The sequence below is a fragment of the Camponotus floridanus genome, unplaced genomic scaffold, assembly GCF_003227725.1.
Source record: "Camponotus floridanus strain SB8 unplaced genomic scaffold, Cflo_v7.5 scaffold53, whole genome shotgun sequence".
NCBI classification, from domain to species: domain Eukaryota; kingdom Metazoa; phylum Arthropoda; class Insecta; order Hymenoptera; family Formicidae; genus Camponotus; species Camponotus floridanus.
Window position 1 is genome coordinate 1,072,087 of NW_020229692.1, and position 27,422 is coordinate 1,099,508.

The window sequence follows — 27,422 nt, forward strand, 5'->3', positions numbered from 1 at the left end:
AAATTAAAAAAATAGTCCGCGTAATAATAATATGAAAAAATAAACTTATCATCCCTCGTCATTGTACGGTACGAGGAACGAATGACAGACACGCGTTCTCACTGACCGACGGCAAGTCGAATTGCGCGCGTAATCAGATTCGCGTTACCGTCACGGCGTAAGTGACGCAGACGATCACGTGGCGCTGTCTCTCGCGCGCGCCACGTCAGCTGATCGGCGCTGCGATCGCAGTCGTAGCGATGTCAACCGCCGCACGCAGGTGGTGCTCGCATTCGTAATGGCGTATGACGGCTGAGACAGCACGGGCAAAACGCGCACGGGTGTTTGAGTTTTCGCGGATTCGCAACACCGGGGTGGTGATTAAGTGCCGCGGCGCGTTGTACGGGTGTCGAGTGTTCGCGGTAAGATGACCACGTCGGCCGGTGTGCTGCCGTCGTATCAGCGCTTCGCGAACGGCGTGCCGGTGTCGTTGTTCACGCGACGGTCCTTCCGTCCGCGCGAGAAGTACCTGATCCTCCTGGTATTCCTGACGTTTGGCGTCGTGTGCTTCGGCGCGTTCTTTTTCCTGCCGGATTTCCGTACCGGCGGCGCGGCCGTGAACAGTGTTTACCGCGTGTATCAACGTATGCAGAAGGCGGGACCGGAGTTGCTCCTACCGGTTCCGCCTCGAGCCTCTGGTGATGGCAAGGATTCGCGTTCACCCGCGGGCGGACACCCGAATGCGGTGCCGCCAGGTCACGAGGATAGCGATCACCAGGACGTGCACCTGGTCGAGGATAAGCAAAAGCTGCAGGTACAAATTCACGCGCTCGCTTAAATCGATCTCTCTCGAATTGCGATTCTCTCGAACGCCTTGAAGTTTGCAGCGCGTCAGTTGTCAGCTAGGAATATCTAGTTTTGTTTCGCGCGATCTCGTTCAATTTCTGTCGACGTAAATGATGTCCCCGCGCGTTTCTGATAAGATTAATATAGATAGGAATATCTATTACGCGAAATCGTCCTCCGTTTGTTTACATTCAGCCATTGCGACGTGCATGGCTGACGCACGTGCGCGGATTCCACGCGCTGTCATTCCGTTCGCGATTCTGTCTCGATGAATATGAATGTCTCCTACAATCTTTCGTCACTTCCGTTTTGCTTTGTAAAATGGACAAATGTCAAATAAATATGCGAATGTTTTATTTTCATGATACTCGATTACGCGCGTTTCAAAGCAATATGTTGCGATTAATGGCTTATTCGTAATGCATTTAATTGTCATTTAAACTATTATTTTTTTAAAATATTCATATATTTTATTATTAGAATATTTTAATTAGAATATTTAAATATTTATCATATATATCGCGGACCTAATGCTTTATAATCAATTCCGTAACGTAGGTTTCTTTTATATTCCTACATCTTTTTCAAGATTCCGATATTTATCTGCTAAATATAGGTACATATTCAAATTAAATCTGAAATGGCTATTAAATATCGTAGGAATTTGTCAAGGTCAAAGTCGGATTGATTTTGTTCGTAAATAGAGACAGCGCGATATTTCACGCTTTTCTACGTATGTATATGCATTATATAGTATATGTGGTTGTGTATATCGAAAGTCCCGTTTCGTGAGCTCTTTTTGTCCCATTCAATATAAGTAGGTCGCGCAAGGTCGTGCCGTGATCTTGCCCCTCGTAAGCGATGTGTCAGCTGGATATTGATATAAAAGATCTATAATTACCGTGATCTACGAATGCGTTAATAATTATTTTTTTAGAGACAATATCTATTTATTTGTAACGGATTAGTAATGAATTTGAAAGAAGTAAGGAAAGGAGAGAAAATTTAAATAAAGTTTAAAAGAACTTAGATTGAAAACATACAAATAAAACATACTCGTTTGATTTGACGTTAATTTACGAACGTTGAATTGCCTATAATATATTTTGTATTATCATCAATTTAAACGTTTTGATAAAATACATTAGATTTTTCACCCGAGACGTTAATTGATACAGATAAGCGCGAAATTAGAGCTGCGCATGGCAAACGTAATTTATCTTGTTCGCAAGCGCATGGACGGTTCGTTTCATCGTTATCGTTTCCGGTGTTTTGTCACCCTTTTCTTTCGCAGAAAAATAATAACCGTAAATAGTTCTCTTGTTTTTTACACGTCTGTGGCGCTTTTTCGTTATAAATCATAATTTTGTCAGAAACGGCATGTCGTCGTGATCGGTTTACGAAAGCGCGGTTTGCGAAAGTGCTCTTCGCGAGGAATAGCTGCGATTATTTCTCATAAAGATGAATATATGTCCAAGCGATTCGTCACGCTAGCTATCGCGTTATGCTCGAAATCCTGTAAATCGCACCATTTTGATTACTAATATCCTGCTGCACGATATGTTAAGGCTCAATCTTGCCAAATGTTTGCATTTTTTTTGCATCTATTTCGAATTTTGTAGATGCATTAAATTCGATAAGGACGCACGTATGAATGGAACGCAATGTGATCCGTCAATATAGCGTTATATGAGCATCGTGAAAGGAAATATAGCGCGACAATATGAGATAGCGTTAGTATAACTGAGTAAAGCAATCTCGCCTACATCTCGATACAAATGTGCATTTGCATACATGAATAATCATAAAATGACGATAATAATTTTGCTTAATACAAATAACGGTATTTTTCACGAATAATCTGATATTTGATATTAATTTTTATTCCTTTTTTTTTCAAGAAAGTAAAATTTACAATCATTTAAAATTTACAATCTTGTAAAATGTAACTAAAAATGGAAAATGAAGAATTGTGAGAATAAACAGAAACGGGTTATCGTTCCGTTATAAAAGTAGTTCTCGTGTGTTAACTCTTTTTTTCTTTTCTTTGGCAACGACATAACGGTAAGGCGTTCGAGAGTATGCACTTCTCGGAGGTGAATAAAGCGAGAAGGAGTGTACTTCCGTGGAATGTGGATCGCGTATAGATGGCACGTGTGGTCGTTATGGAAATGCACTGGTCTATTCTTATCATAAAAACGGCTGAGTTAAATATCTTGGATTGATAAAGTTTGAGATAAAATAAATTAACAACATATATTTGCATAATTAACGGTTATACTACAAATCAATAAAACGAAAGCAGTCACGAAAATTTAATTAAAATTTAATTTGATCTGCACCTTCAATTTAGAGATACTAATGTAAACGATAATGTCTCTTAAATTAAAATGATTTTGTTTAAAACATTAAATACTCATGTGTTAATTCTTAGTAACAAGTTTGTTTTGTATTTATTGTGTGGATACATACTCGTATATAAATCGGTTTTGATTATTATTTTTATGTGTAAAAAATTAGTGCAAATTATTGCCAATAATTTATATAACATCATTAGAATAGAAAATATCGAAGAAAATAAAATAGTAAAATATAATTTTAATATACTTGTTTTATATTTTAGAATTCTTTTTAGTTTTATACTTTTGCATTAAATAATTTGTTTGATAACAATACATTATAATTAAGTTTATCAATTTTTATCTTTATATAATATAATTCTTTATATCCAATTTTGAATGTAAGTAAATATAAAATCAGATGTAAAATTTAATAGTAGAATCAGTGCATTTCGATTTTCATCATGTATCGCAATTGTCAATGTTTATTAATTAAATACCGTGCGAATTTTGCCATCTGAAACGATCGCGAAATGCATCTCGGTTGTGTCGAATTTTTAGGCAAAAATCGATGAAGAGTATCAGCAGCAAAAGACATTAGAGAAACCGGACATGGGTGAATCGCGAGTGCGTACGAGTAGTTCTTCGTCGTTGATTGTGCATAAAGAAGAGACAATATTAGTGACAGTGCCACCAGCATCCGCAGACAAACTGCCATTAACTGTCGGCGGAGAGGATAAGGATCATGTCGCCAGACAACGAAGGGATAAAGTGAAAGAGGTCAGTCATTTTTAATTTGAAAAATATTTTAGGTTGATAAACGAATAAACAACGTGATTTATGAATGTGATTTATAAAAAAAAACACATCTCAGATTTCTACATCTTTCGATATTTGTATGAAAAATTTTCTGCAATTTATAATATGCTTATGGAAAATACATTTATATTATGAAAATTATATATTTTCATTATGAAAAGTAATTTCTATGAAAAAAATTTTTGTCATGAATATTTTTATAATTATTTGCATTAATCTATTGGAGTTTGGGTTTTTATACGCGCAGACTCTTTTGAGTTTAATATAAATTATTTAATTTAATTTAATATAAATTTAATATAAATTATTTAATTTAATTTGAATTTTAATTTAATGTACGAACTTAATATAAATTATTAATTTAATTTTCTTTTTTAAAATTATTTCTCTTAATAAAAAATATTTAAAAAAAATTAAAGAATGAAATAATTAAATTTATCAATGAAGTATTATAATTTTAGCGAACTTTTTTCAGTGTGTCTATATTGCAAAAGTTCAAATATATATTTAAATGTATTTTTCATTTAAAATTGAATTTCATGTTACTATTTCAAGCAAGAGCTTTCTCCTTTATCGCAAATTCATAAAACTCTATTTCGACTATTTAAGTCATATCTTTTCATGGACTTTTCATGAAAAATCCCTTGACGTTTTGCGTATCATTCGAGAATTGCTACTGTTTCCACCAAAGCTAAAAGTGAGAGAGGCTATTTTTTCACGAAGGCAGTTTCCGCTTGCGCCAACACCTACGCTGTGTTTCGCAAAATAATGAACCGGGATTTTTAAATTGACCTCGAGAAGTTCAATCTCCTGGCACAATGCGCTACTCTACGCTCTGCATGCAAATTACTTCTATAAAAACTATAGGATCATAACGACTTGTGTGTGCTTATAAAAAGGACACAACGCTTCGCTGACTTGCAAGCTCTATATGCATAAATACATATATGCATAAAACTCAGTTTTGGAGCAAGTTCTAAAATTGCACACTCGAAGAAATCGCGGATCATTCTGATATGGATATCGTATTTGTGTCAGTATGCGAATAAAAATAACGAGAAATATAAGAAAGTGGTTTACATCTTTTCTTCATCGATACATAGATACATACACGGAATGAAAATATCTACCGAAATATATCACTTTTTTAAAGTTGATATCTTATACTTTAAAAAATTAATTTTTTTAAAAGATAAAGTATCTACTTCCTAAAGAATCATGTTTTAGTTTTAATCAAAATATCAAAGACGGAATATGTTAGTAAAATTTTATATTTTTATTTATGCTTTTCTATGGAAATAATTGATAAAAATCATTTCATTTTTATATTACTGTTGCCATTTTTGTTACTATTCATAATTATTCGTAATCATATTTTTTATATATATTATTTTATTGAGGCAAATATTAAAAATTGATTCCTGAAATAATACATATAGTTATTAGTAAATCATATATTTAATTTTAATTTATACAAACGTGAACAGAAACACAATTGCTAGAATTGTTGTAATCTAAAATTATTAATTATTAATGTAATATTTACGCAATATACCTCATAATTTTTACATAATATATCGCATAATTTTCGGAATTGTTAAATAGTTTAATTAAAGTTTACTGCGCGGGCAATATAATGTAAACCGATCATTTGTTATATTCAAATAAATTTTGCATGATATTATTCGGGTGGTATCAAAGGTCCGATTTTATATAATTTTGTTTCTCTTTTCCGTCTTTCTTTTTTGCACTGAATAAAAATTCATTGAATTCGCGGTTTTTTATTTCGTTCGATTTGCAGTTTCGCGATATCGATTGCACCAAGCGGATTTTAAAACGATGTGATATTTTAATTGGAAAATCGTGCGTTTACATGAAAAATTTTAGTTACACACAATTATTTTGCTATATGAAGAGAAAATACTTTTTTCGTATTTTTTTCTTTTTTTTCTTTTTTTAACTTTGTACAAATAAAGAGAGGGTATCGGAAACTGCAACTGCGATATAATCAACGTGCACTAATTTGAGCATGGTCGAAAATAATAATTATCATTCGGCGCGCATGCGGTCTAGCAATTAAGTTCTCGCTGGATTCGTGTGTGAATCGTTCGCCATTCATCATTTGATGCGAGACAGGATATAGAGTCACGCGATATCCTCCGCAACATTGTGGTAGCAATAGCATGGAAATATCAAATGACGGAGTTTACTGTGTTGTACTGTTACCAATTTCTGTCAGGGAAGCTCGTGTCGTTACAAATAGGACAATTTATGGGATAAACATTCTTTTTTTGTACACATACACATACAATAGATTTTATAGTAAAATTTATAAACGTGTAAAATTTTTTTCTTTAAGCATATCTTCTTTTTTTTTAAGTATTAGTTTAAATATGTGATTTTAATTATATCTCTCTTATATTGAAAAGAGTTTTATCACGCGATGATGCTGCAGATTGTTACTCAAAGTAATGTACGATGTTGAGTTAATCATTAGATATACACAGTATTCTCGCTTATAATAGTAATATGCTACGTAAAATGTTTCGTAAGACTCGCTGATTATGCGTTATTGCTTTATATCCATCCATCTTCGTTTCCTGCTTACGTCTATTCATTTGAAAGTCATAGGATGCGCTCATCTTATACGCTTTCACTCTAGGAGCATTCACAATCGTCACTGTCGGCATTATTCGGCTTGGTATGCCGCTTCATAGACTTTTTATAAAATAATGAACTTAACAACGAAAAAATCACTCTCGCTTACATTTACTTTTGAAAGAAATACAAAAGAATGAAAAGAGCGCGTAAACATTTTCGGATAAATGTTAAAACATTAATTAGAAATAAAAGAAGTAAAGTTTTTAAATACACATACAAGTTAATTATATGATATGTATGTGTATAAAGATTTAAAAAATTTAATATTATTTAACATATGATATTAAATATAGTAAAACGAATTTTTTTTTCTTTCATTGAGATGAAAACTAATAATAGACATACATATGCATATTGTGTATATATATATATATATATATAATTATTATTAAGTGTGTATGTGCGTATATATATTTGAAATTATTTCTGTCACGCTAACAGCAATTTCTTAATTTGTCTTATAGCTAGAAATTATACGCTGCATCCTAAACGAATGGACAAAAATATTGATTGTTGAATGTTAACTGAGACAATATGGAAGCTAGTTAGATGGCTGCACCTATAATTTTATAGTCGCATGACTTGTCAATTGTATATCTTGCGATTTTAGCAATTCTCGTGATTTTAGCAATTCTCACGATTTACTGCACCGCATAATTTCATAATGTCTGATGTTAAATATTTTTTAAGTTTATTAAAAAATAAATTAATACTTTCAATAACATAATAAATATATAATAAGAAAATTCAATATAATATTTTTGTTCATTATTGACTGTAATTTTGTTACGATTATTTTATTTGAAAAGAAACGTCATTTTTTTATGGAAGAATATTTTATATTTTCTTATAATTTTATTCAGAATCGTTTGATTATGCTATCGTTTGAATGAGAACGCAGATTGCGTATTCATTGTAACCAGAAACTATTAATTGCCAGTATATTATCATTAACTAACGAATAGAAATTGTCGATAAACAAGTGATGGAGTTAATATCATGACCATTAATTGTTTGAAATCTATTGATCACAGTAATAAGCGTTCAAGCAAAGCGCACAGCATCATCGATGAATCAATTCAATCTTCATGTCCACATTGATGCTGATGTAGTATATCAATGTTACCAATATCAGATTTAATTCTACACGCATCAACAGCAATTGTTAGGTCTTTTACAACGCAAATGGATGTTACATTATCTGCGCGTGAGCGTAACATATTTTCAATGTGCCTTTGTAAAAGGTCATATTCTAAGCACGCGATCGTTTTCTTGAATACTCAATATGTGTTTATATCTTGAATATATTTTCATAGATTGAGATCACGAGTGTGGGATACAAATTTTCACTAAGTTTTCACTGGTTTTAAAATAAAATCTTAGCTTGTAATTTTATTTAAAAATATTTTGGTCATTTTATTTATAATTACAAATTAACAATATTAAATCTACATTCACATTTATATAAGCAATAATTAATATGTCATCACATTTCAAATAATAATAAATCATAAACGTCTAATATTTTAGATGTGTGCATGTTACAAAGAATGAATACGATGAGGGTTTAGCTTAACCGTTATGAATTGTAGATATGTCGAGAGGTCAATCACTACTCGAAAAATATACAGTTACCATTTGTGGCAATACATTTTATTGCCAACATTATCATTGTATTACTTTTGTATTGTTAATAATGTTGGTATTCCTATTATTATTTCATTATCAATATTATTTTTATTGTGAATATTGTCAGTAGAATTAAAAAGTATTTTTTAGTGCATATTACTTTTTTTCTTATATTGTTAATATTATTTCAATACATATATTTTTAAGACATGTATTTTTTACAATTATACTGCCACGATATATTTCTAATGAAATATACAATAATTACCATAGTGGTTGACCGCTCGAGATGTTTTCATTAACGGTCTACGATTCGCCATACTATATTGCTATGACCTGTAGAAACGTTGGCATACGTTGGCTTTCACCGAAGCGAATCCTGAAAGCGAGTTTTGTCGCATACCTTGTATACCGCCTCGCCCAAGTCATCGAACGTGTTCTTTAGTTTGGAGGTCCTACTTACAAACTCATTATTTCAACGGTGCATTGACCACATTGTGTTCACTCTCGTATCGAATTGGCTGCACGGTCATGCGTCGATAATCGACGTAAATTTAATTCGTCGTAGAATGATTTCTTGAACTGCCGCTCAACGATGAGAACATCTTCTGTGATATTCTGTTATTGTTTGCAGGCAATATTCTTGATAATTAATGTATGCATTGCATATAAATTTGATCATAATATGTTTTTTATCTTAATATTACATTAATATTACTATATTAATGTTATTTCATTTTTATAAAGTATAAAACAATAACCGGCATTGATATTAAACCAATATTTCTGATACGGAAATTTTTTATATTCGATCGAATATAATTTTATGTCTCATTTTATATCTCGATGCAATATTCTTAAATTGTAGATTGATATTATATTATACTTGTTTTATTATATTTGTCAATTTTGTATGTGAAATCTTTTTGATATTCAAATCTTTGTCAACGTCGGTTGAGTTTGTAGGAAAAAATAACAACTGAATAAAATATTTTTTCGTTTACATACACACACATGTATATATATTTAACATTGATGTAACTATATTTGTTAGCTAAACCAACCGCATTTCGGATATATCTTTTGGCGTTTTGCAATCAAATCTGTATTCGGTCAAATCGTTTCTGCCCGTGCAACATTCGATATTTTAACACGCTTCGCCACATAGAGATTCGTTCGTTTTTATTCGACATTCCGCATGCATGTTACGTGTTTTCGCTTCGTACAACGAGTGTGTCGCGTAAACGCATCGATGTCGAATTGCACGGCAAATACGGATAACGATGAGACTCGGTTGTCAACTATCATATCTGATCACTCGTTGAATTTCCGATCGTAATCTGTGCACATTCCTTTTTCAAACTTCATGAATGGCTGATCGTACTATTATGTATTTATCACAGGTTTATGTATAAATCTGCTGATCGCCGACGAATGGTGTAAATTTCATTTTTAATTACTTTTAATCGCGATTTCGATCTGTAGTTTCATTCGTGCTGATATTTCACATTTATTTTATTTATCGTATCCGATTTTTAGTCCTTTTATTAAAATTACTTTCATGTTTTTTCAATTTAATCGCTATTCGATTGTCCATTAGTTACGATAAATTCGGATTTTGATGATAAAACTGTTTCTTGATTTATCAGTTTTGGATATTTTTGACATTTCGATTTTTTAAGCGTTTCTTTTTTTTTGTTGTTATTTAATCAGTTTAAAAAATATTTTATAATTTTATAATTTTCTTGCATTTGTTTGAAAACACGAAGATAAGAATATATAAATTTTTAGACTTATAAGTCTAAACAATCTGTAAGAATTTATTAGAAATTTGATAATGTATTAATACATATAGTTTGACGCAATTTACAGACTCGAAAGCTTGTAAATTTAGGATTTTATTAATTTAAAAATATACAATAAAATGTACAATGTATAGATTTATATTCCAGATAGACATACAGATGCAGCTTATTTTCAATTCAGTTAATAATTTTTTTGGTAGAATTAGTTAAAGAGAAATCTGGCGAAATTCATTTTTCCAGCTCGGGAAATATTTCATCTAGAATCTAGATGAACGTTATATGTCCTTGCGAAATATTTAACAAGAAATCTTATAAGAAATCTTATTTCCGGTGACGAACAGCAATAAAATCGGATTGCCTCATCTTATTCGAAACATCAGCTTGACGAGCGACTTCATGCTCATAATTTAATTTAATTGCGCGAGCCGTCGTAATACTCGCATCTTTGTTGTTTGTTTTATTGATTGCGGCCACTTGTTCTTCATTAAACAGCCGGTTGCACGCGACAAAGTATTGTGTACTTGCATCTGCATTTATAGTGTATTGTGCATCGAGCATTTCTGTGATAAACATGATTGTACCAGAGATTTGAAATTGTCTCATTTCATCAATATTAGAACAGTGACATAAATTGCAATAATATTTTAATCTCTTTTTCTTTAAATATTGCAATTTTGAAAAATTTAGGAGAATGAATCATTCTACGTAACACGTAAGAAGTTTGCCGGACGTTTAGCGATTAACAGACGAAAAATTCAATTCCGATTAATATTTTGCTAATAATATAAATCGAGATAGGATAATAATATTTTTTGCTTTTGAATTTTTTGATGCAAACTTTTCGGTCATCAAATATGTTTTATTTACATATCAAAAATAAAAAAAAACGTTCATATCGCGAATAAAACTTTTTTACAAGCTTGATAGATTCTAAACTGGAACATTGAATGGACGGTGATTTGTAAAAGCAAATCAAGTATAACGTGATAATTTTTGGCTCTTTGAAAGAGCGTCAGAGAAAAAGCTTGAGTCGGGTGAAATGAACGATCTATTCACTTGCAATTTATCTGCTGTCGATTGTGGACGATCAACTGGCACTTGCAATTGCGAAATCCACGTTATTGCTACGTTAACTCCATTGCCATTTCATTGCAATGGAATTCTATAAAGAGACGTATCCGGCCTCTAAATCTGGCAATCAATGTGGCTATGGTTTAATCGGTTACATGTAAATTGTAAACCTTGGGATTGGATTTATCAAGCAAAATAATTAAAATTTTCCAAAGCAATAGTACAGTTAAACGAAACATTGCATGAAACATTTCGCTAAATATATTTTGTGCTTGATTTGAAAATTCTGCATTAAATCGCAGTCTGATAAAAACTATTTTGAAACAATCTAGTAAATAGTAAAAATGCAGAATATTTTATTTTATTTCGCAAATAAATATCTTTGATACTTTTAAATGTTTTAATTAAATATAATATTTAATAAGATCATTGCTTTTCCGTCTAGGAAGGATTTGGCTATTTTTTTTCTTTAGTACATTTATTATTAATATTTTTTCATGCATTTATCCTCTGTGGGACACGTATTATTTCTCCGGACACATATCGTTATGTCGGTTCACCTGTCCAACTATCAACGGCATCACATTTTCGATGATTGCGCTACGCAAATGAAAATTGCAACAGCGTGCAATTGATTTTCTCCTCTGCCGGTATATTTTTACCGTGTCGTCGCCAGGAACATTATGCCCTCGAGAGATTTCACGGACATTCTCTCATTCAGAATGCCCTCGCACACCTGGACGCACACACGCCATCATCATTGATCACGCGACGCGCCGCACAACTGGCAATTCTTGCAAGATTCTCGTAAATTTTGACCCTAATGACGTACTTTGAGAACGATAATGCCGCCCCAAGAGAGCAGTCTCGTTGATTTAAAAAAGTCGCAGAGACGCGGTCGTACGCGCCTTATTTCCGCCGATTATACAGTCTCTAATTCGGTGACCGACAATGTCGAAAATCCTCTTTTCGCTCCTTTTTTGCGGATGTATGCTTTCCCCTGTCGTAATCTCTAATGGCCATTGTAGTGAACATCGAATGATATCGAACGAATGTTCGTGTTTTTAGAGGAAAAAAATTGGATCGCGGAAATAAAGCGAATGACATTTGCAATTCAAGCGATCGAGATCGTATTAAAAGCGATTAAAACGTGTTTGCATTTATGTGTTAAATTGTGTGTGAAAATATAAAATTCAAAAAGTATATGTATATTTATATATATATACGTACGAGAACGTTTGACAAATGCTTCTGGCGTTAAATAAGATGACGAATTCGTGTGAAAATTGCATTTGATTAAATGAAGATTAAGAATCAAGAAAAGTATAATAAAAATATAAATGCAAATATGCGAATATGCATCTTTAGGCAACTGCGTTCAGCGTGCATACGATGACAGGGGATTTTCTTTTATTGCGAAATCCGAATGGCCAATTGTTCGAATGTCGCTTTCCTTTAACCAAAGTATAGGGTTGCGGGATTTTTCATGAGCGAAAACTGGTATCGATAGAGACGTATTCCCGTTGATATCCCAGCGATGCACGTCGCGGCCGCGTACCGAGCGGACATAGATAAACACACATGTTCCCCGATATCGACTCGACGACCGAGCACGCTGCATCTCCTCTATGTGAATGGAACGTGGAATGGAGACGTTTTATTGAACGTTATCCCCGTCGTTTGTAATCATTTCGCGGGATCGGCGATGCGCCGTGTGGACTTGAAAAATGGAAAGCGTTGTGTGTATGCGGAATAGCAAGAGGAGAAACTATAGAATGATTGGAATCGCTAAAATCTGTGATGAAGAATAGATGGGAGGAAGAAAGTAGACGGTGACACAGCTCAGATTATCGCCCCAGGACGATTATTAAATTTTTAAATTACGAAGAATGCTGATTAATTATCTCAATAAAAATGTATTGTCTTTGCGTGAGACGAGTAGTTATGAACAAAATAAAATAGTAATAAATGTTATGAGATAAAGTATTTGATATTAGATAATATATTTTTGATGCTGGAAAATATTAATTGTATTTTTTTTTTGAAGGAAGATTAAAAAAAAGAGGGAAGAAATTAGCTCGATCTAGAAGCTGCGATTTCAATGCTAGCATGGGAACTCATTGTATAGCAGGCGTACTGATAATTCTTCATAAAACACGAACGTAGATCGTTATATCCGGTTCCCACGATTGTTCTATAGCTATTGAAAAAGTAATTTGCTTCGCTCTCTCCAGTGTTATTTTTTTTCTTCGTTTCTTCAAATATTTGTCCGTCGGTCAAAACGGAAATATGCGAAAGTCATTTACGGCCGTTACCAGAGTCTGGTAGTATTTTTTTTCCTTTGTGTATTGTGGGCGATTGTATGCATGTGCGCGAGTGTTAGAGAGAGAGCAGATGGGAGAGGAAGTAAAGAGAGGAAGTATAGCATCGAGAGTTCCCGAAGCTTCCCACCCTTTGTTATGCCATCGCTCGTTCATGGCGTCGGCATTCGATAAAGCGCCGGACGAGGCATCACGGAAGACCGATAAATCCGCAAACAAAAGTGGATTATGACTTTTCCCGCGGCCATCGTTCACGCCTTTTATTACGCCCGGTGCATACACACGAGCGTGTGCATAGATTTTTTTGGCCGACGTGTACAGTGGACGAATTTGAATATCGAGCGGACCGCCGCGAGTTATTACGTCCTGCGCCTCTTGTCCACCACGAGATTTCTTTTTGTCCTTTTTTCCCCTCTTTTTTTTATTTTGACACGAACGAAATATCAGTGCGAGTCTTTCATCAGCAATGAAATATCAACGCGAGTATATCTCCCGCGTTATTATTTTTTTTCAATTTTTTTTCTTGATAATATATTTTTGCATTCACGAATGAAAAATAGAAGAAGGCGTGCGACGCGAAAATTATTTATTTCGAAACATTTTTTTTGTCGGTTGTAATAAACGTTTATATAAAGTAGCGTAACAATGATCAATATATGATATCGAGAGAGGAAATGGAATGAGAATCTCGTGGACACGCGTAACAATTGTTAAATGCAAATATCGCGTATCGATGACTCGACGCTTTGCATATTAGCGGTCTCATTGTCATTCATGCGTGTCATCAATATTTTCATATTTATTTTGTTATCGACATACTGTTCGGCATGTCACAATGACGATATTAACAACAGCCATGATGCTATATGCAAAGGAAAATGACAACTCGAGCTCGTGCTATCTCGTCGAAAGAACGTGGTTTCTCGTTCAGGAATTATCATCATTGATTTATCACCATTCGAATTATGATATTTACAAATTTGCATCATTTTTGACGTTAAAAATTTTATACTATTAGTCGTCAATTAATTCATGCATGAAAAAAGCGATATGAGAATAATTTTATTGTGCTATCACGTTTAAGTGCAAGATTCTATTAAGTAAAATTCACATTGTCGAATTGAGCTCTCTCCGAATCAAAGTTTCTCGCAATTAAATTTGCATCGAGTTGAACTTTGTGCTGTCGTAAACATTCTAGTGATTCGTATTTTACTTTGATCGTGCATTTCATATCCGTAGCTCACTGTCAGTTCAAGGCTCGGCTCGTGGTATGCTGTGCGATGAAGCGTGTAATCTCATCGCGTAACATAACTCCTTTGATGTGGCGGTGAAATATGTACGATTTCTGGTGCGTACATTTTTATGTCGATAATGTGTGAAGAGCGCAAAAGATCGTTGTATAATATTAGTGTCGAAAAAGTTTACAACGAAATATTTCAAATTTGACTCAACAATTTAAACGCGTGATTGAGTCAGTTCATTAATATTATTTTAACGTTTATCGACGGAATAAAAAATTCCTGCTTTTAAAAGAAATACCAATATATTATAACAAATTTCGAAAAGTCTCTTTAGAATACATTTTGTACTATCTTCTCTTTGCAAATAATAATTTTTAGAAAACTGAAATGTGCAGCACTTATTTCTTTTTTTCGAATATTGATATTTAATTATAAAACTTAATTATTAAATTAAATTATAAATTAAATTTAATAACTAGATAATTATATATAATATAGAAAATATTTCTGGCAAATTACTTCGTGCGGTTTCATTATTAAATCGAGGTTTCATCATATATTCAAGTCTTTTATTTAAGGCCGCTGCACTTTCAATACATTTTATATGCGACCTTTCGCGCTCGGATGCCTTCCTCGTAGGTGCTATTGCCAATAGGTAAACGTACAATATACATATAAGTTCAGCGATGCTGTTTGCACACGCTTACTTTCATCGCGCCACGTGAAGGTATTCCATATTTTTTTCAATTTCTCATTCGAAATCAGCTGACGGATTATTCTACGTGGTAGTTGTTCGCTTGCCAAAAGCAATGATACTGCGATGCACCTATGTATAATACATACATATCATCGTGAGAAATTCAGCGAGGAGATAGTTTATGTTTCGCAAATCACGTTATACGCACAGTCATTGACATCTGAATATTTAGATGTCAATGCGCACAGTTGATCGTAAATCAATGAGAATCGCGAATGTGAATGAAATAATACGTCGATGTAAAATGACGTTTTATCGTCGATGATCATCGCCTGCTTTCGCGTCTTCAACGCTTCTGCTTCTCGCCACTTTCGTTTTCGAACTCGAACCCGTTAAATTTACGCCCACTGATTAACTGTCGCTAAATGACATTACGAGCGATAATTAGAGCGGCCAGCGACGTAATATTAGAATTCATACCGCGTGATTACCGTGAAACTAACTGGCCGAATCCCCATAACGGAGTAGTCTATTCGGCACGCGTATAATTATCCTGCCATTAACAGGAAATACGCTCCGAGGCAGAATATTTGGCGAGCATTTATGACAATGTCATTCATTTATTTCCGCATCATCGCGCGGCCTCCTTCTCTCTGATGACGCTCACCCAAAGAGGGATGCGGACTAATGACAAGCAGTGCAAATTTGAAAAATCGGCGACGATTTATTCGTAACGATTTATTCGTAAATGCGCGATAAAACGTCGAAAGCAGCGCATCGATACGCCAAATATGCCGGATTTAATCGACGAGATTCCAAAGTCGAGCGATGCGGCGATTTCGGATATTTCATTATATGAAATGGTCGGTAATCATAAACGCCGTTACTCATTTGGCCGATTTATTCGCCCGGCGTTATTAATGTTGATTGATGCGCTATGCAATACATGTCTCATATTTTATCCAGACACCATTGAGGGAAGGAATTGCGCGATGTAAATGGCCAACAAAACTCTGATGATAAATGGATGAATTTGTGCAGCTATATCTCTCTGCTTCCCACGTTTTCCATTGTTCTCAAAATAGGTACAAGTATTTTGTTTGTACGATTATATTGCCCGTATTTTACGTATATTCCCAATTTTTGCCTACTAAAAACATTTCAGTAACATTCAGTTTTGTATATAATGGTATTATATTTTAAAAATATACTGTCGTTGTTGAATCTTTTTAATGAATTTGTGTACAGATTATGTACATGTTTCGTGAAACGTGTATCAAATTGTAGAATTTTGATTAAGTCATATGTATAAACGGGGTCAATGTATGAAAGGGGAAAGAACCAGACGTAAATGCTTCTATATCGAATGACGTAACGTATGACCTAATTCTTCGTTGAGAAGTCGGAAGAAGTTTCACGGGGTACTTTCGCTCTCTAGCCCGAACACTCTCGCCCAACTACTAAGGTCACATCGGACTGGTTTGAGCCAGCGAAATCGATGATGCCGCTTTCCCAGCAGCTGCATGTGCGATTCCCGGTAGATTCTCCTTCCTCTGCTAGGTTGTGCTCTCAGCCACAACGTATCGGAGGAGTCTTCTTGCCGTTACACGTCGTGTTTCTTGCTAAAAGACCTTACCGACCGTTGGTTTAGATCGACTTTTTTCCAAAGAGGTCGTACTCACTTGCCGAAGGAAGTGAATCTATTCATCATCGCAGCTGGTTTCGGAGGGATGCTGGGTAGAACAGAGATGGCATCGAGTCATTGAAAACTGCATCCCAGTTAAAAATACAATATAATAAAATTCACGCGAAATTAAGGCGTTTTCTTTTGCTAGGATAAAGCAATGTTTTTTAAGAAAGTTATTTTCAACCTAGTATAAATATTATAATTTTTCTGCTTTTCGTATTATTTTGAAGATATTTTCTATTAGTTTTCTATTTAGTTTCAATCCTTTAAAAATATTTATTTAAAATGAAATTAGATATATAAAAATCAGAGAATACTGTTAGATAGAGATACTGTTGTAAAAATATCCAAAGGGTACAATAGGAATATATAGTACTATTTAAAAGTATTGCACCAACTTTAAAAAAATATAGAAAACACAAGGAATTGAATAAGTTTTTTATTTTTTTTCCTGTACAGTAATAAAACATAACTTGGTAATATTTATACATATTTTTGCTCATTAATGACTTTTCTAATTCTAGTACATTTATAAGTGATAGTGTGTAATAAATACATTGATATTGAAATGTTTTTCTATATATATACACTACCGCTCAAAAGTATTTGGCCACCCTTAATTTAAGAGAAAACTCGAAAACGAAATTGTGTCTATTATATTTCATCGATGTTTATTGTTTATGCGCTAAGTCGTTCGGAAAGTTCTCAATAGCTATATTATAAATTTCACTTCATGTTTACTAACAGATAGCTACAAAGCCAAATAAGGTATTTATTGCTTTTTTCCTAAAATGAATACTTTTAAGTTTTTACTACAAAGGCGCGTGTTTCATGGAATTTGTTTTGTTTATTTGATATTTTAGAATCTAACGGATATAGATTTGCGTCAGTTATCTGCTGCCATTTGAACAGAAAACACATCTCTCGACGTATATTTTGCAAAAATAATTTTTTTTCTTCCACGTGATATTAAAATGGTAAAAAAAGGAATTTAAATATATAGATTAATATAAAAGGATATTAAATATATAGATTAATATAAATGAATGATTTTTATTTATTTATAGTCATTTAAACACAATTTACTTAGATGGCCAAATACTTTTGAGCGGTAATGTATATGAGAGGTACCTTATGATAGATTTAATAGACAAGTGCTTTGTTAGCAAAAAATAACAAGAGAGAATAGATTGAGATGAATTGCATACGTGCGTAGGTGGGTTTGCAATTTTAAATCGCATAGTTATTATTATTTCACGTTAACCCATTTCATACAATACTTCAAGCGGATTCCACTATACGCTTTTCTTTTTTCAATACAATTGTATTATTGCTTGTTATAAATGCGCATATAAATTAAATTCATTTAACTCATTTAAGCGCGTATACAAAATCACTTGAAAATTTTAGATTATTCCTATAATTAAATATAATAAATTTATTTTTCACCATTAAGGCACAATATATTGAGCACGAGAGATAAAATAGTTTAGCTGTATTATATCTATTGTATTATCAGTCATTTGTATGCGTATCATCGCAATAATCGTCAGGTACGTTATAAGAAATTCCGCGAGAGATTATTATGCCATGGAATCTGCGGATATTAGGATGAGCACATCCGTTATTCCGTGACGTAGCATTCCGGAGGGACACCGGATATTCCAAAGACGGCATCGAGACTCGGAACTACATCAGCCTCCGTAGTAGCTCGATGGCACGCGTCCTTGACTGGAATATTAATATGTTCTTGCTACGAGTACCCCGAAGGGACATATAAAGACGAAGAAAACGCACAATTCAGTGGAGAAATACTTAACATTCTCTTTCTCCTCCTTGACAGATCGTTCTTATTCCAACTTTTCCACCCGCTTTATGACTTTCCTGTTAATCTCGTAATGTCAACTATCTGGAGCTCCATTATTAATTCAACTGAGAGAAATTGAAATAAAATCCGCGGGTATTTAATAAACTTTCGGCTTATCGGATAAAACGATAATATTGCATAAACTATCGGTTAAATTTTAAATTTTATCTCGTATATTCTTTTTCGGAGCAATCGCTCGCGCGTAACATTCGTTCGTGGTTATTGACTTTTCGCTTGTTTACTCTCGTGTAGTTAATAAGTCGCGAGGTAGTTTCGAACGATACCGTGCCGAACAATTTCCACAGCGTCCGCAAAAGTTTGTTCGACCGAGAAAATGGCGATCTCCATTACATCTACCTATCTTCTGCCGCCGGAATTGCAGAAACGCATTTAAATTTGCATTCCATTCCTGTGTCAAATCACCGGCGCGCCGAACCGGGCGGACGGAAAAACAACAATAAAAGAGGAACAGGTTTTAGCCGGGATTGCGGTATGTCGAGTTGCACTTAATTCGGAAAGTCAATTTTTCTTGTTTTTCATCTGCGTGTGGTATGTCCATCCCGCTACTGCTACACACGTGAAACGTTTTTTCTCATGTATGTACGCTTCGCGATTCAAAACAAGACTTTGATTAATTAAATATAATAAATTGATATTTAGACATCATTTTGCTTAAGAATATTAATGACTAGTGAGAGAGAAAGAGAAAGAGAGGCAGAAATCGTAACATAATTAGTATGTCGATTCATTGAATTTATTCGTCAGAATTAATATTTAAATGTTTTTATAAAAATATTTAAATACGATCACATTCTGATTTATTTAGTCTAATACAATTTAATCTAATAAAATATTGAAAAAAATTATTATTGACGTTTTTTTCCGCAGATAATTAAGATATATCGTGTTATTTGTTTTAATAATATTATTTTAATTATATTACTTAATGAAATAATATTATTTTAATTAAATTACTTATCACGAAACGATTCTAATATAGGAGTGTATGTGTGTGTAATGTTCTTACGATATTATTTCATCGGAAAATTATTATCGCGAAATGACGATATGAATTGTCTGCAGAATTATTTGCCGTGAAATACAGTTAGAACGATTCAATCACGGGCTAATAAATCTGGAACAGTGAACATCGAGTGTAATAGTTGACATCGAAGATCGCCAATTGATTCGTGATAAGTAGTAGATTTTTTTCTCAGGTTTTTGAAGCTCGATAATCCGCGGTCAAGTGTCTGTTCGTAATGACACTTCATGAGATCCTCCCGAATCAATTCCATTTTCCACGTCAGTTAACGAAGCAATGATCGAGTCAATTTAAAGCTCTTTCTTCGATCTTCTTCCTTATGCATCTTCAACAAATTATATTAAATTTAATGGCAACTTTTACGGTTAATAATAGATACGGCTTTTTCATCTTAGATTGTAATTAATGAATTCTACAAAATTACGAATACAATGACAATTATTTTTAATTAATTTATATTAATATCAAGAGTTTAATATTCGAATAGTTAGATAAAATTCGAAGAGTTTAATATCGATTTTTGATAATAATCTTAAAATATTGACAGTCTTCTTTGAATTAATTTAACTTGCTATTTAGAGGAGAATTATTAGATTTTGTTTAGACTGATTATATAAAAATTTCAATCCAAGTTATACTTAGTGCTAAAAGTATCGCACGAATGTAGGTCGACATCTGTCGCAAGGTTTCCTGAAACGTTAACTTTGGTCGCCGTTAAAATTGGCTTTACAATGTGGCGACGTAAGGATGAAAACAGATTGCCGACAGGAATTCGAGAAACGGTCAACGTTGGTTCGACACGTAGGTTGGGTTGGGTGACCGAGTTTATCGAGCAGCGCCCATATGACCGAGGTACACAAATATAGCACCGAGGTTGACGTATCCCGGAAACCGAGTGACTGACGCTACAGACGTTAAGAGACATGACATAGGATGCGCGTAACTATTGAGCGGATGTGCAACGGGGAATTGTGACGTTACGGGAAAGCGATGAGAGAAAAGCCGAGAGAATTGAAGAACGAGGTCAAAAGCACAGGGTGATCTGTCGAATGAATCACCACAATTGTGTCGCTTACAAGATTTTGAATGTATCTATGTATATATCCCATGAATGTATCTATGTATATATGTATGTATGTGTGTTATTTTATATAATCAATTATTCCTGAAGATAAATAATATAAGAATTGAATAATAAAAGCAGCGTAATAATATTAAATAAAAGGACAGCTAACAATGAGCGAGGTAGGAAGATCTCGGTGCTTGAATCTTGGTAAGGGTCTGCCTGTCCGCAGGCGAGAAGGATGCCAAGTTGGTGGTTATTGGATTATAGAGGTTTCATCACACACATTCAAGTAATCCTAGAGTTTCACAAGAGTTATAGAGATGCGAAGTGTTCACTCTTAGCTGTTTCGTATCTCCGAACCTCCGGTTTAAGACATCTTTCGGTCGCGTAGAACCACAATCTGTGGCTTAGAACACATTTGTGAATTCCGGCTTCCGATCATTTGCCATGCATTACGCGAACCGTGTCGAATCTTATTAGCTTTATTTGTGCAACGATTGACAGAGATATAATTCGGTTCATTAAATTCGCTCACGTAGAAATTATCATCTAAGATAAGAGCGACAGATTTCTCAAACTGCAGTTTTGATTGTCACGAAAAATACGAACGAAAGAGATTTGTATCTCTGTTGTATTTCAATTGATATCGATTTTATGCTTATAATACTATTTTTGTGAATTCTAAAATATTTGAAATGAATGATATTAAGAAGTAAATCGAAAAAAATTTGCTAAGTGAAAGAAAGTAGTGAATTTTCGATATCGAAATTTGTAGGATATTTTGATAGATAACTAAATTGTAATATGTACATACATACATTTACATAAAATATCGATTTATTTATTATTTAAAATAGAGGGAAATTATATGCTTGAATATTAACATAGAATCCAGTGCATTAACATTTCAATATTTGACTTTATACAAGTTTCAATTCGACTTGCCATAATGGCGCGAGTTTAACAGAACTAATCGAGAAGTAACGAGGATTATAAATTATATTCGTGAGATAAGAATGATGGTTGTGCACGCAGAACAATTATAATATTAGAAAAAAAATGTATGTCAGCAGCAAAAATGAACGCGAATGTTCTCAACATTCTTTGCCGATGGCAAGCTTTCAAATATTGCCCAATAATCGAACGCTAAATGAATGCGCATTCTCAAGTTTGATAAGTCGTTTTCGCGATGCTTTTTCGATTGTCACGCGCATCGTTCGCAGTGTTTGAATTTGAAGCATCATGTCCTCTATGCTGTCCTCCATGCGTCGTGCATTCCCTTCATGTCCGTGGAAGCTGGGGAGGATCGACTTTGCGAATACAAGAAATTACAAGATGCCTGTCTGAGGGTGAAGATAAGGCCAATGACCGGCGATTCCTATATAAAGATCCGGACTAAATGTCGTCTTGAATCACGAAGCAACTGACGTATGGTCGAAACGGTCGGTGCCTTCGTCAAAGGTACTTTGAACATTCTCGCACGTACACCGGCTGTTTCCTCTGCCGGTGAGATACGTTCCTCGCTGGCGGATCGTGTTTTCGACATTCGCTCGAGAGGCAGAGAGTCTTCAGTTCGCGTGCATGCGGCCCGAGAACTAGAATGTTTGACACATGTGCGCCTGGTCAGCGTCTTTCTTGATTACTCAATTTTGAGCGGCAGCCCCGTTCGCCCGCTCACTCTCACTTCGTAAAATGAAGAAACTTCTTCTCGAAATTTTTCACGTAAATTATTTCTCTCTGTGCTATAAAATCAATGCATTTTATCGTGATCCGGTTTTTTCTCTTTTATTAAAAAAACGAAGATTGAAGATTAAATTATCAACCAGACAATGAAACCATTTATATTTTATAGCATATAAACTTAGAAAATGTTTTTCCTGTAAAAACGAAGATTGAAGATTATCAACCAGACAGAAAATCATTTATATTTTATAGCATATAAAATTAGAGGATTTTTTTTGCTGCAATCTGATTTTCTTAGTCTGTAATCTCCATTGTATACCTCGAATCGTAAATGCTGAAATGTCAAAGGGTTATTGATCCTCGAAGGGATTAATTTAAAGATATCTGTAATAAGTACTTCGGATTAAAAGCTTTACCAAGCTTAGAAACTTCAGCAATAGATGCAGCATCGATTTCGCTTCTATGAACTACTTAAAGTACTCGTATACATACTATTGATACATTCGCACAGTCTCACTTCTTACAAATTAATGAAGAATTGATATCATAAAAAATCACTTAGCTACATATTAAATTATTTTTTATAATTTTTACATCCACAAATTTGTTCACTTTCAACAAAATTAATAAGTGAAGATATTTAATACGTGGAAATAACGTTTGACTTACGTTCAATTAATTAAATTATATAAATTATATAAATTATATAAATGTAGCTTTTGTAATCGTACACTATTCATCCTAGTTTGCAATATCAGAAATTAGGAGACCTAATCTTCTGCTAATCCTCTAGTACTCTAATCTTTCTTTACGTCGACAGAATGCAAGTTTATTTTGTCGATTTATTTATCATCTCTAGTAATGAAGAACGTTAATGAACATTAAGAAACATAAATGTAGCTTTTATAATCACACATGGTTTACCCTCAGTTTGTCAGTATTAGAAATTAGGGGATCCAATCTTATACCAACATTTATTTTGATTTTTTTGGTCATCCTGAAGTATATATTTTAATTCTCCCTGGATTTGGATTAATTTCAGATATTATTATAAATGAAAGAGGGAAAAAAAGAAACTTTTGGAGCTTTAGGAATAATTTATGCAATTATTACTATTGGATTCTTAGGATTTATTGTTTGAGCTCATCATATATTTACTATTGATTTAGATATTGATGCACGAGCTTACTTTACCTCAGCAACTATAATTATTGCTATTCCAACTGGAATTAAAATTTTTAGATGAACAACTCTTTCATCTAAAATTAATTATAATTCATCATTATGATGAGTTATAGGTTTTATTTTCCTATTTATCCGCCCTAATTCTTCTAGTCTCTCTCTAGATAGAAGGCAAGTTCATCATTCTGATGATTTATTTATCATCTCCAGTATTGAGGGACATTTTTATCACGGGCTCGGCGAGAGGGATAACGGACCGGAGATAGAGCGCATCACGCCACGCCACGTCGCCGTCGTCTGGTCGAGGATTTCGCGCGGAAGTCCTTGCCAGGTTGACGAATGCGTTTTACGTCTTCTCACGTGATTACTTCGCACGTAGCGCGACGCCAGCCGCGAGCGGGCGTGCTTGCAAACGTCACTGTGACAAATGGCGACCGAAAGCGGACGGAGTAAGACTGCGACGTGACCCCCACGGTAACCCCGTCGAGGGGAGCGTACCGGAGTTTCTCCTGGAGAACGTCGCGCGCTCTCTCTACGCTCGTAACTCTCACCTCGTTTCCCCTCACCTGACAAGCTACTCCTTTCGCAAAAATTATTCCGTTGTTGTAGAAGATAGAATTTAACGCGACGTACACAGAGTTTAATGCGATGTATACAGAGTTTAACGCGATGTCTATTGAGTTTATCAGAGATCATTGTTTTTTTATAGAAATAAAATCTCAAATAAATGACAAAATCTTATCCATTTTTTAATTTCAATCTCGCTATAATAGAGCGAAATTTTTAAGCCTCGCTACTCTTTAATATAATTGTGGGTAAATTGCGAGTAGAGTTGGGTCAAATTTTCGCTACAAGCGGAAGTTCGCACAATATCACCATCGAGCCCCGTTGGCAGTATCAGAATATACTGGAGCGGAAGGCATGAGTAAGCAGACATTGGACCGTCAAGGCGATTCGCCTCGAGGTAAGAACAGGTTATCTGCTTTATCGAGCAATCCGGAAATTGAGTCTCAGCCGTCAAGGGCTAATATCTCGTCGAGACGGGCGTTTCGCTCGCGTCGACTCAACTCTACCGGCTTTCTTTCGAGGATTGCCTTGATTTAGGCGGGACCCGAGAACAGTGGTGAAGAGGATGGGGGACGTTGTTCTCGTTTCGATTACGGGTCGGCGTGGAAATCCTTGGCGATAATAACGCGAGCCCCGTGGTGCCGCTGATTTCGTGGAAATGCAATTACGAACCAGGGACGAGTAAAGCTCGTCTCTCTGCGACGCTGGAAAGAAATCCGGCAGCGTATCTCGAGGTGAGACGGTGAGAGTGATGGAAAAAGAGAGAAAGTGGTGGGAAAAGAGAGAGAAAGAAATAAAAAGAAAGAGATATTGCTTCTCTCGCTGAATTGCAGCGATATAAGTAAGAACGTCTTTAGAAAAGTAGACATAAGCGACGCAGCACGGTGAATTTTATGCAAGTTTGTCTCTCGCGAAACTTTTGAGCGAAATATTTTATTGCAATAAGCCTTCCTTTCGTCACGTCGCCGAATAATTAATATTTTATTCTCTTCAATTATAATATTTTTCAATATACCAGTGCTTCATCTTTTAATTTTAGATATTATGGAAAAATGGATATTGATTCTTTCGATCTTATAAATATTGTTTCATGTTAATATTTCAATAATATTTTTGAAACGATACATAAGCAAATCACATATATGATATACGAAATATTGATATCGATTCCTAATAACAAGCTTATTTATTTGTTTTTTTATGTATTTATTCATTCCTATTATTCAACATGTTAAAAAAACCTACGTGACATTGTAACGCCTCTGCAAAGTGAGGCTCTATTAACAGGCTACTTCAAAATCCGTTGCGTGTCGCACAAAACAATAGGCTCGGTGTCCCACAATGAGGTTTGACAGCGGAAAATCTTAAGTAGATCAGAAGAGGAGTCTGAGCTTGAGTGCTCTTTTGTAAATTCTTTTCTATCGAACGCGTGCTTTATCGTAAAATGCAAAAGAAGAGGAGCTTCAATGAACAAAAGAAAAATTCAATAGGCGTGAAAATCTCATTTATATTTTATTCTTTAGTAGTTCTCCGATAATTTTTAATTTTCTCCTTAAATGAAATTTATTATATATTCTTTCTTTTTCTTTTTTTAATTTAAAAATTCAAATCTTTGTTAGAAAAGCAATATGTGTATTTGCATTAGATTGTGAGATTAAAATTTATTATCGGATCTAATTTCAATTATATGAGTTGATTAAGTTACTAATTAAATCAAAGTTAATAATTAAAAAGTTTATTTTGTAGAGGTACGCGCGGGCGAAAGACGAGAGAAAATCTTTCTTTCTTGTGGAGATTTCAGTAAGAAGGATTTAGGATAATTAGAGTATTTGCTGGAATTTATGAGACAGGTAGAATAGCAATTTACTTTTTGTTATTTCCTGGCTATAATGAGTATCGTCGTGCTCATTACTTTAGTTAATTTACTCTGTTTACTCTGCTATAACTATATTTTTCCAAAATAAAAACTGTTAATTACTGAGGCAAGAAAAATATTGCATCCAATTATCTTTTGAATTTTACAATTTTACAATTCAAATATAACACAGGAAGAAAATAAATATTAAAAACAAATTTATTGACATATCTCGATCATTTTCGTGTATTTTTTAAATCAAATATTTGCACAATATTTATGTTATTCTGATTTTTTCTGATTCATCAATTTTAATATTTCTTTCTACTAATGATTATTAATAGCAAACAACGTATATTAATAATAACATTGTTTTAAGGAAATTTAATTCTCTTATAAATATGTTACGCATATAAAAACTTAAAGCATGACTTCTTTACTAAAAATTATGATAGCGAAACGTGTTATCTTACGACACTGGATTTTTCTTTTTTCTTTAGACCATTATTCTTTCTTTCTGGTTACGTTTAGAAGAGAGATTATTCTGCTTGAGCATTGTTACCAGTTCACTTCTTCTTTGTTCCTCCTGGTATTCTTACATTCTTATAATCGTATAGTTAGAAAAATGTATAGTAGAAAGACGGAAAAGAGAGATGCGAATCGACCATTAACTTAGCGACGCGGAGAAGCATTACATTATCTTCTCCTAGAATTCGTGTAATGTAGTGGAAACGTGAGAAACTTGGCAGTGGCCAGACGGTTCGAAGGGATTCAGTTTATTAGATCCATATTTATAGACACTTAGGAGATTCCTTTTAGGAATCATTGATAACGTGATGGGAATTCGAAGCAAAAGTTTCCTTAAAGTGGAAGGATTAACAATTCTACCAAAAATCCATTAATATAATTTAATATTTTATTCGATCGATAATTAAACAAAAATATCGAATGATGAGAGCAAAATGATGTCAGATTTATAACGCTAAATTTATATTTAATTTGTTTGTCTCGGTCTCTTTTGGCCATGGAAGTGCAAGTATAAGATCGTAGACACAAAAGCAATTT

At 33.9% G+C, this 27,422-nt stretch overlaps 1 protein-coding gene across 3 annotated transcripts in view; it reads left to right on the top strand.

Annotated features, from left to right (window-relative positions):
• The first annotated feature begins 260 nt into the window (after positions 1 to 260).
• The window catches only part of LOC105253951 (mannosyl-oligosaccharide 1,2-alpha-mannosidase IB), a 338,720-nt gene continuing 311,558 nt past the window's right edge, over positions 261 to 27,422 (top strand). For all 3 annotated transcript variants that reach the window (XM_020028323.2, XM_025412605.1, XM_011262332.3), the window contains exons 1-2: positions 261 to 793; positions 3,726 to 3,944. In XM_020028323.2, the coding sequence (XP_019883882.2) occupies positions 407 to 793; positions 3,726 to 3,944 (606 nt within the window). In that variant the 5' untranslated portion in view covers positions 261 to 406. The remainder of the gene's footprint in view (positions 794 to 3,725; positions 3,945 to 27,422) is intronic.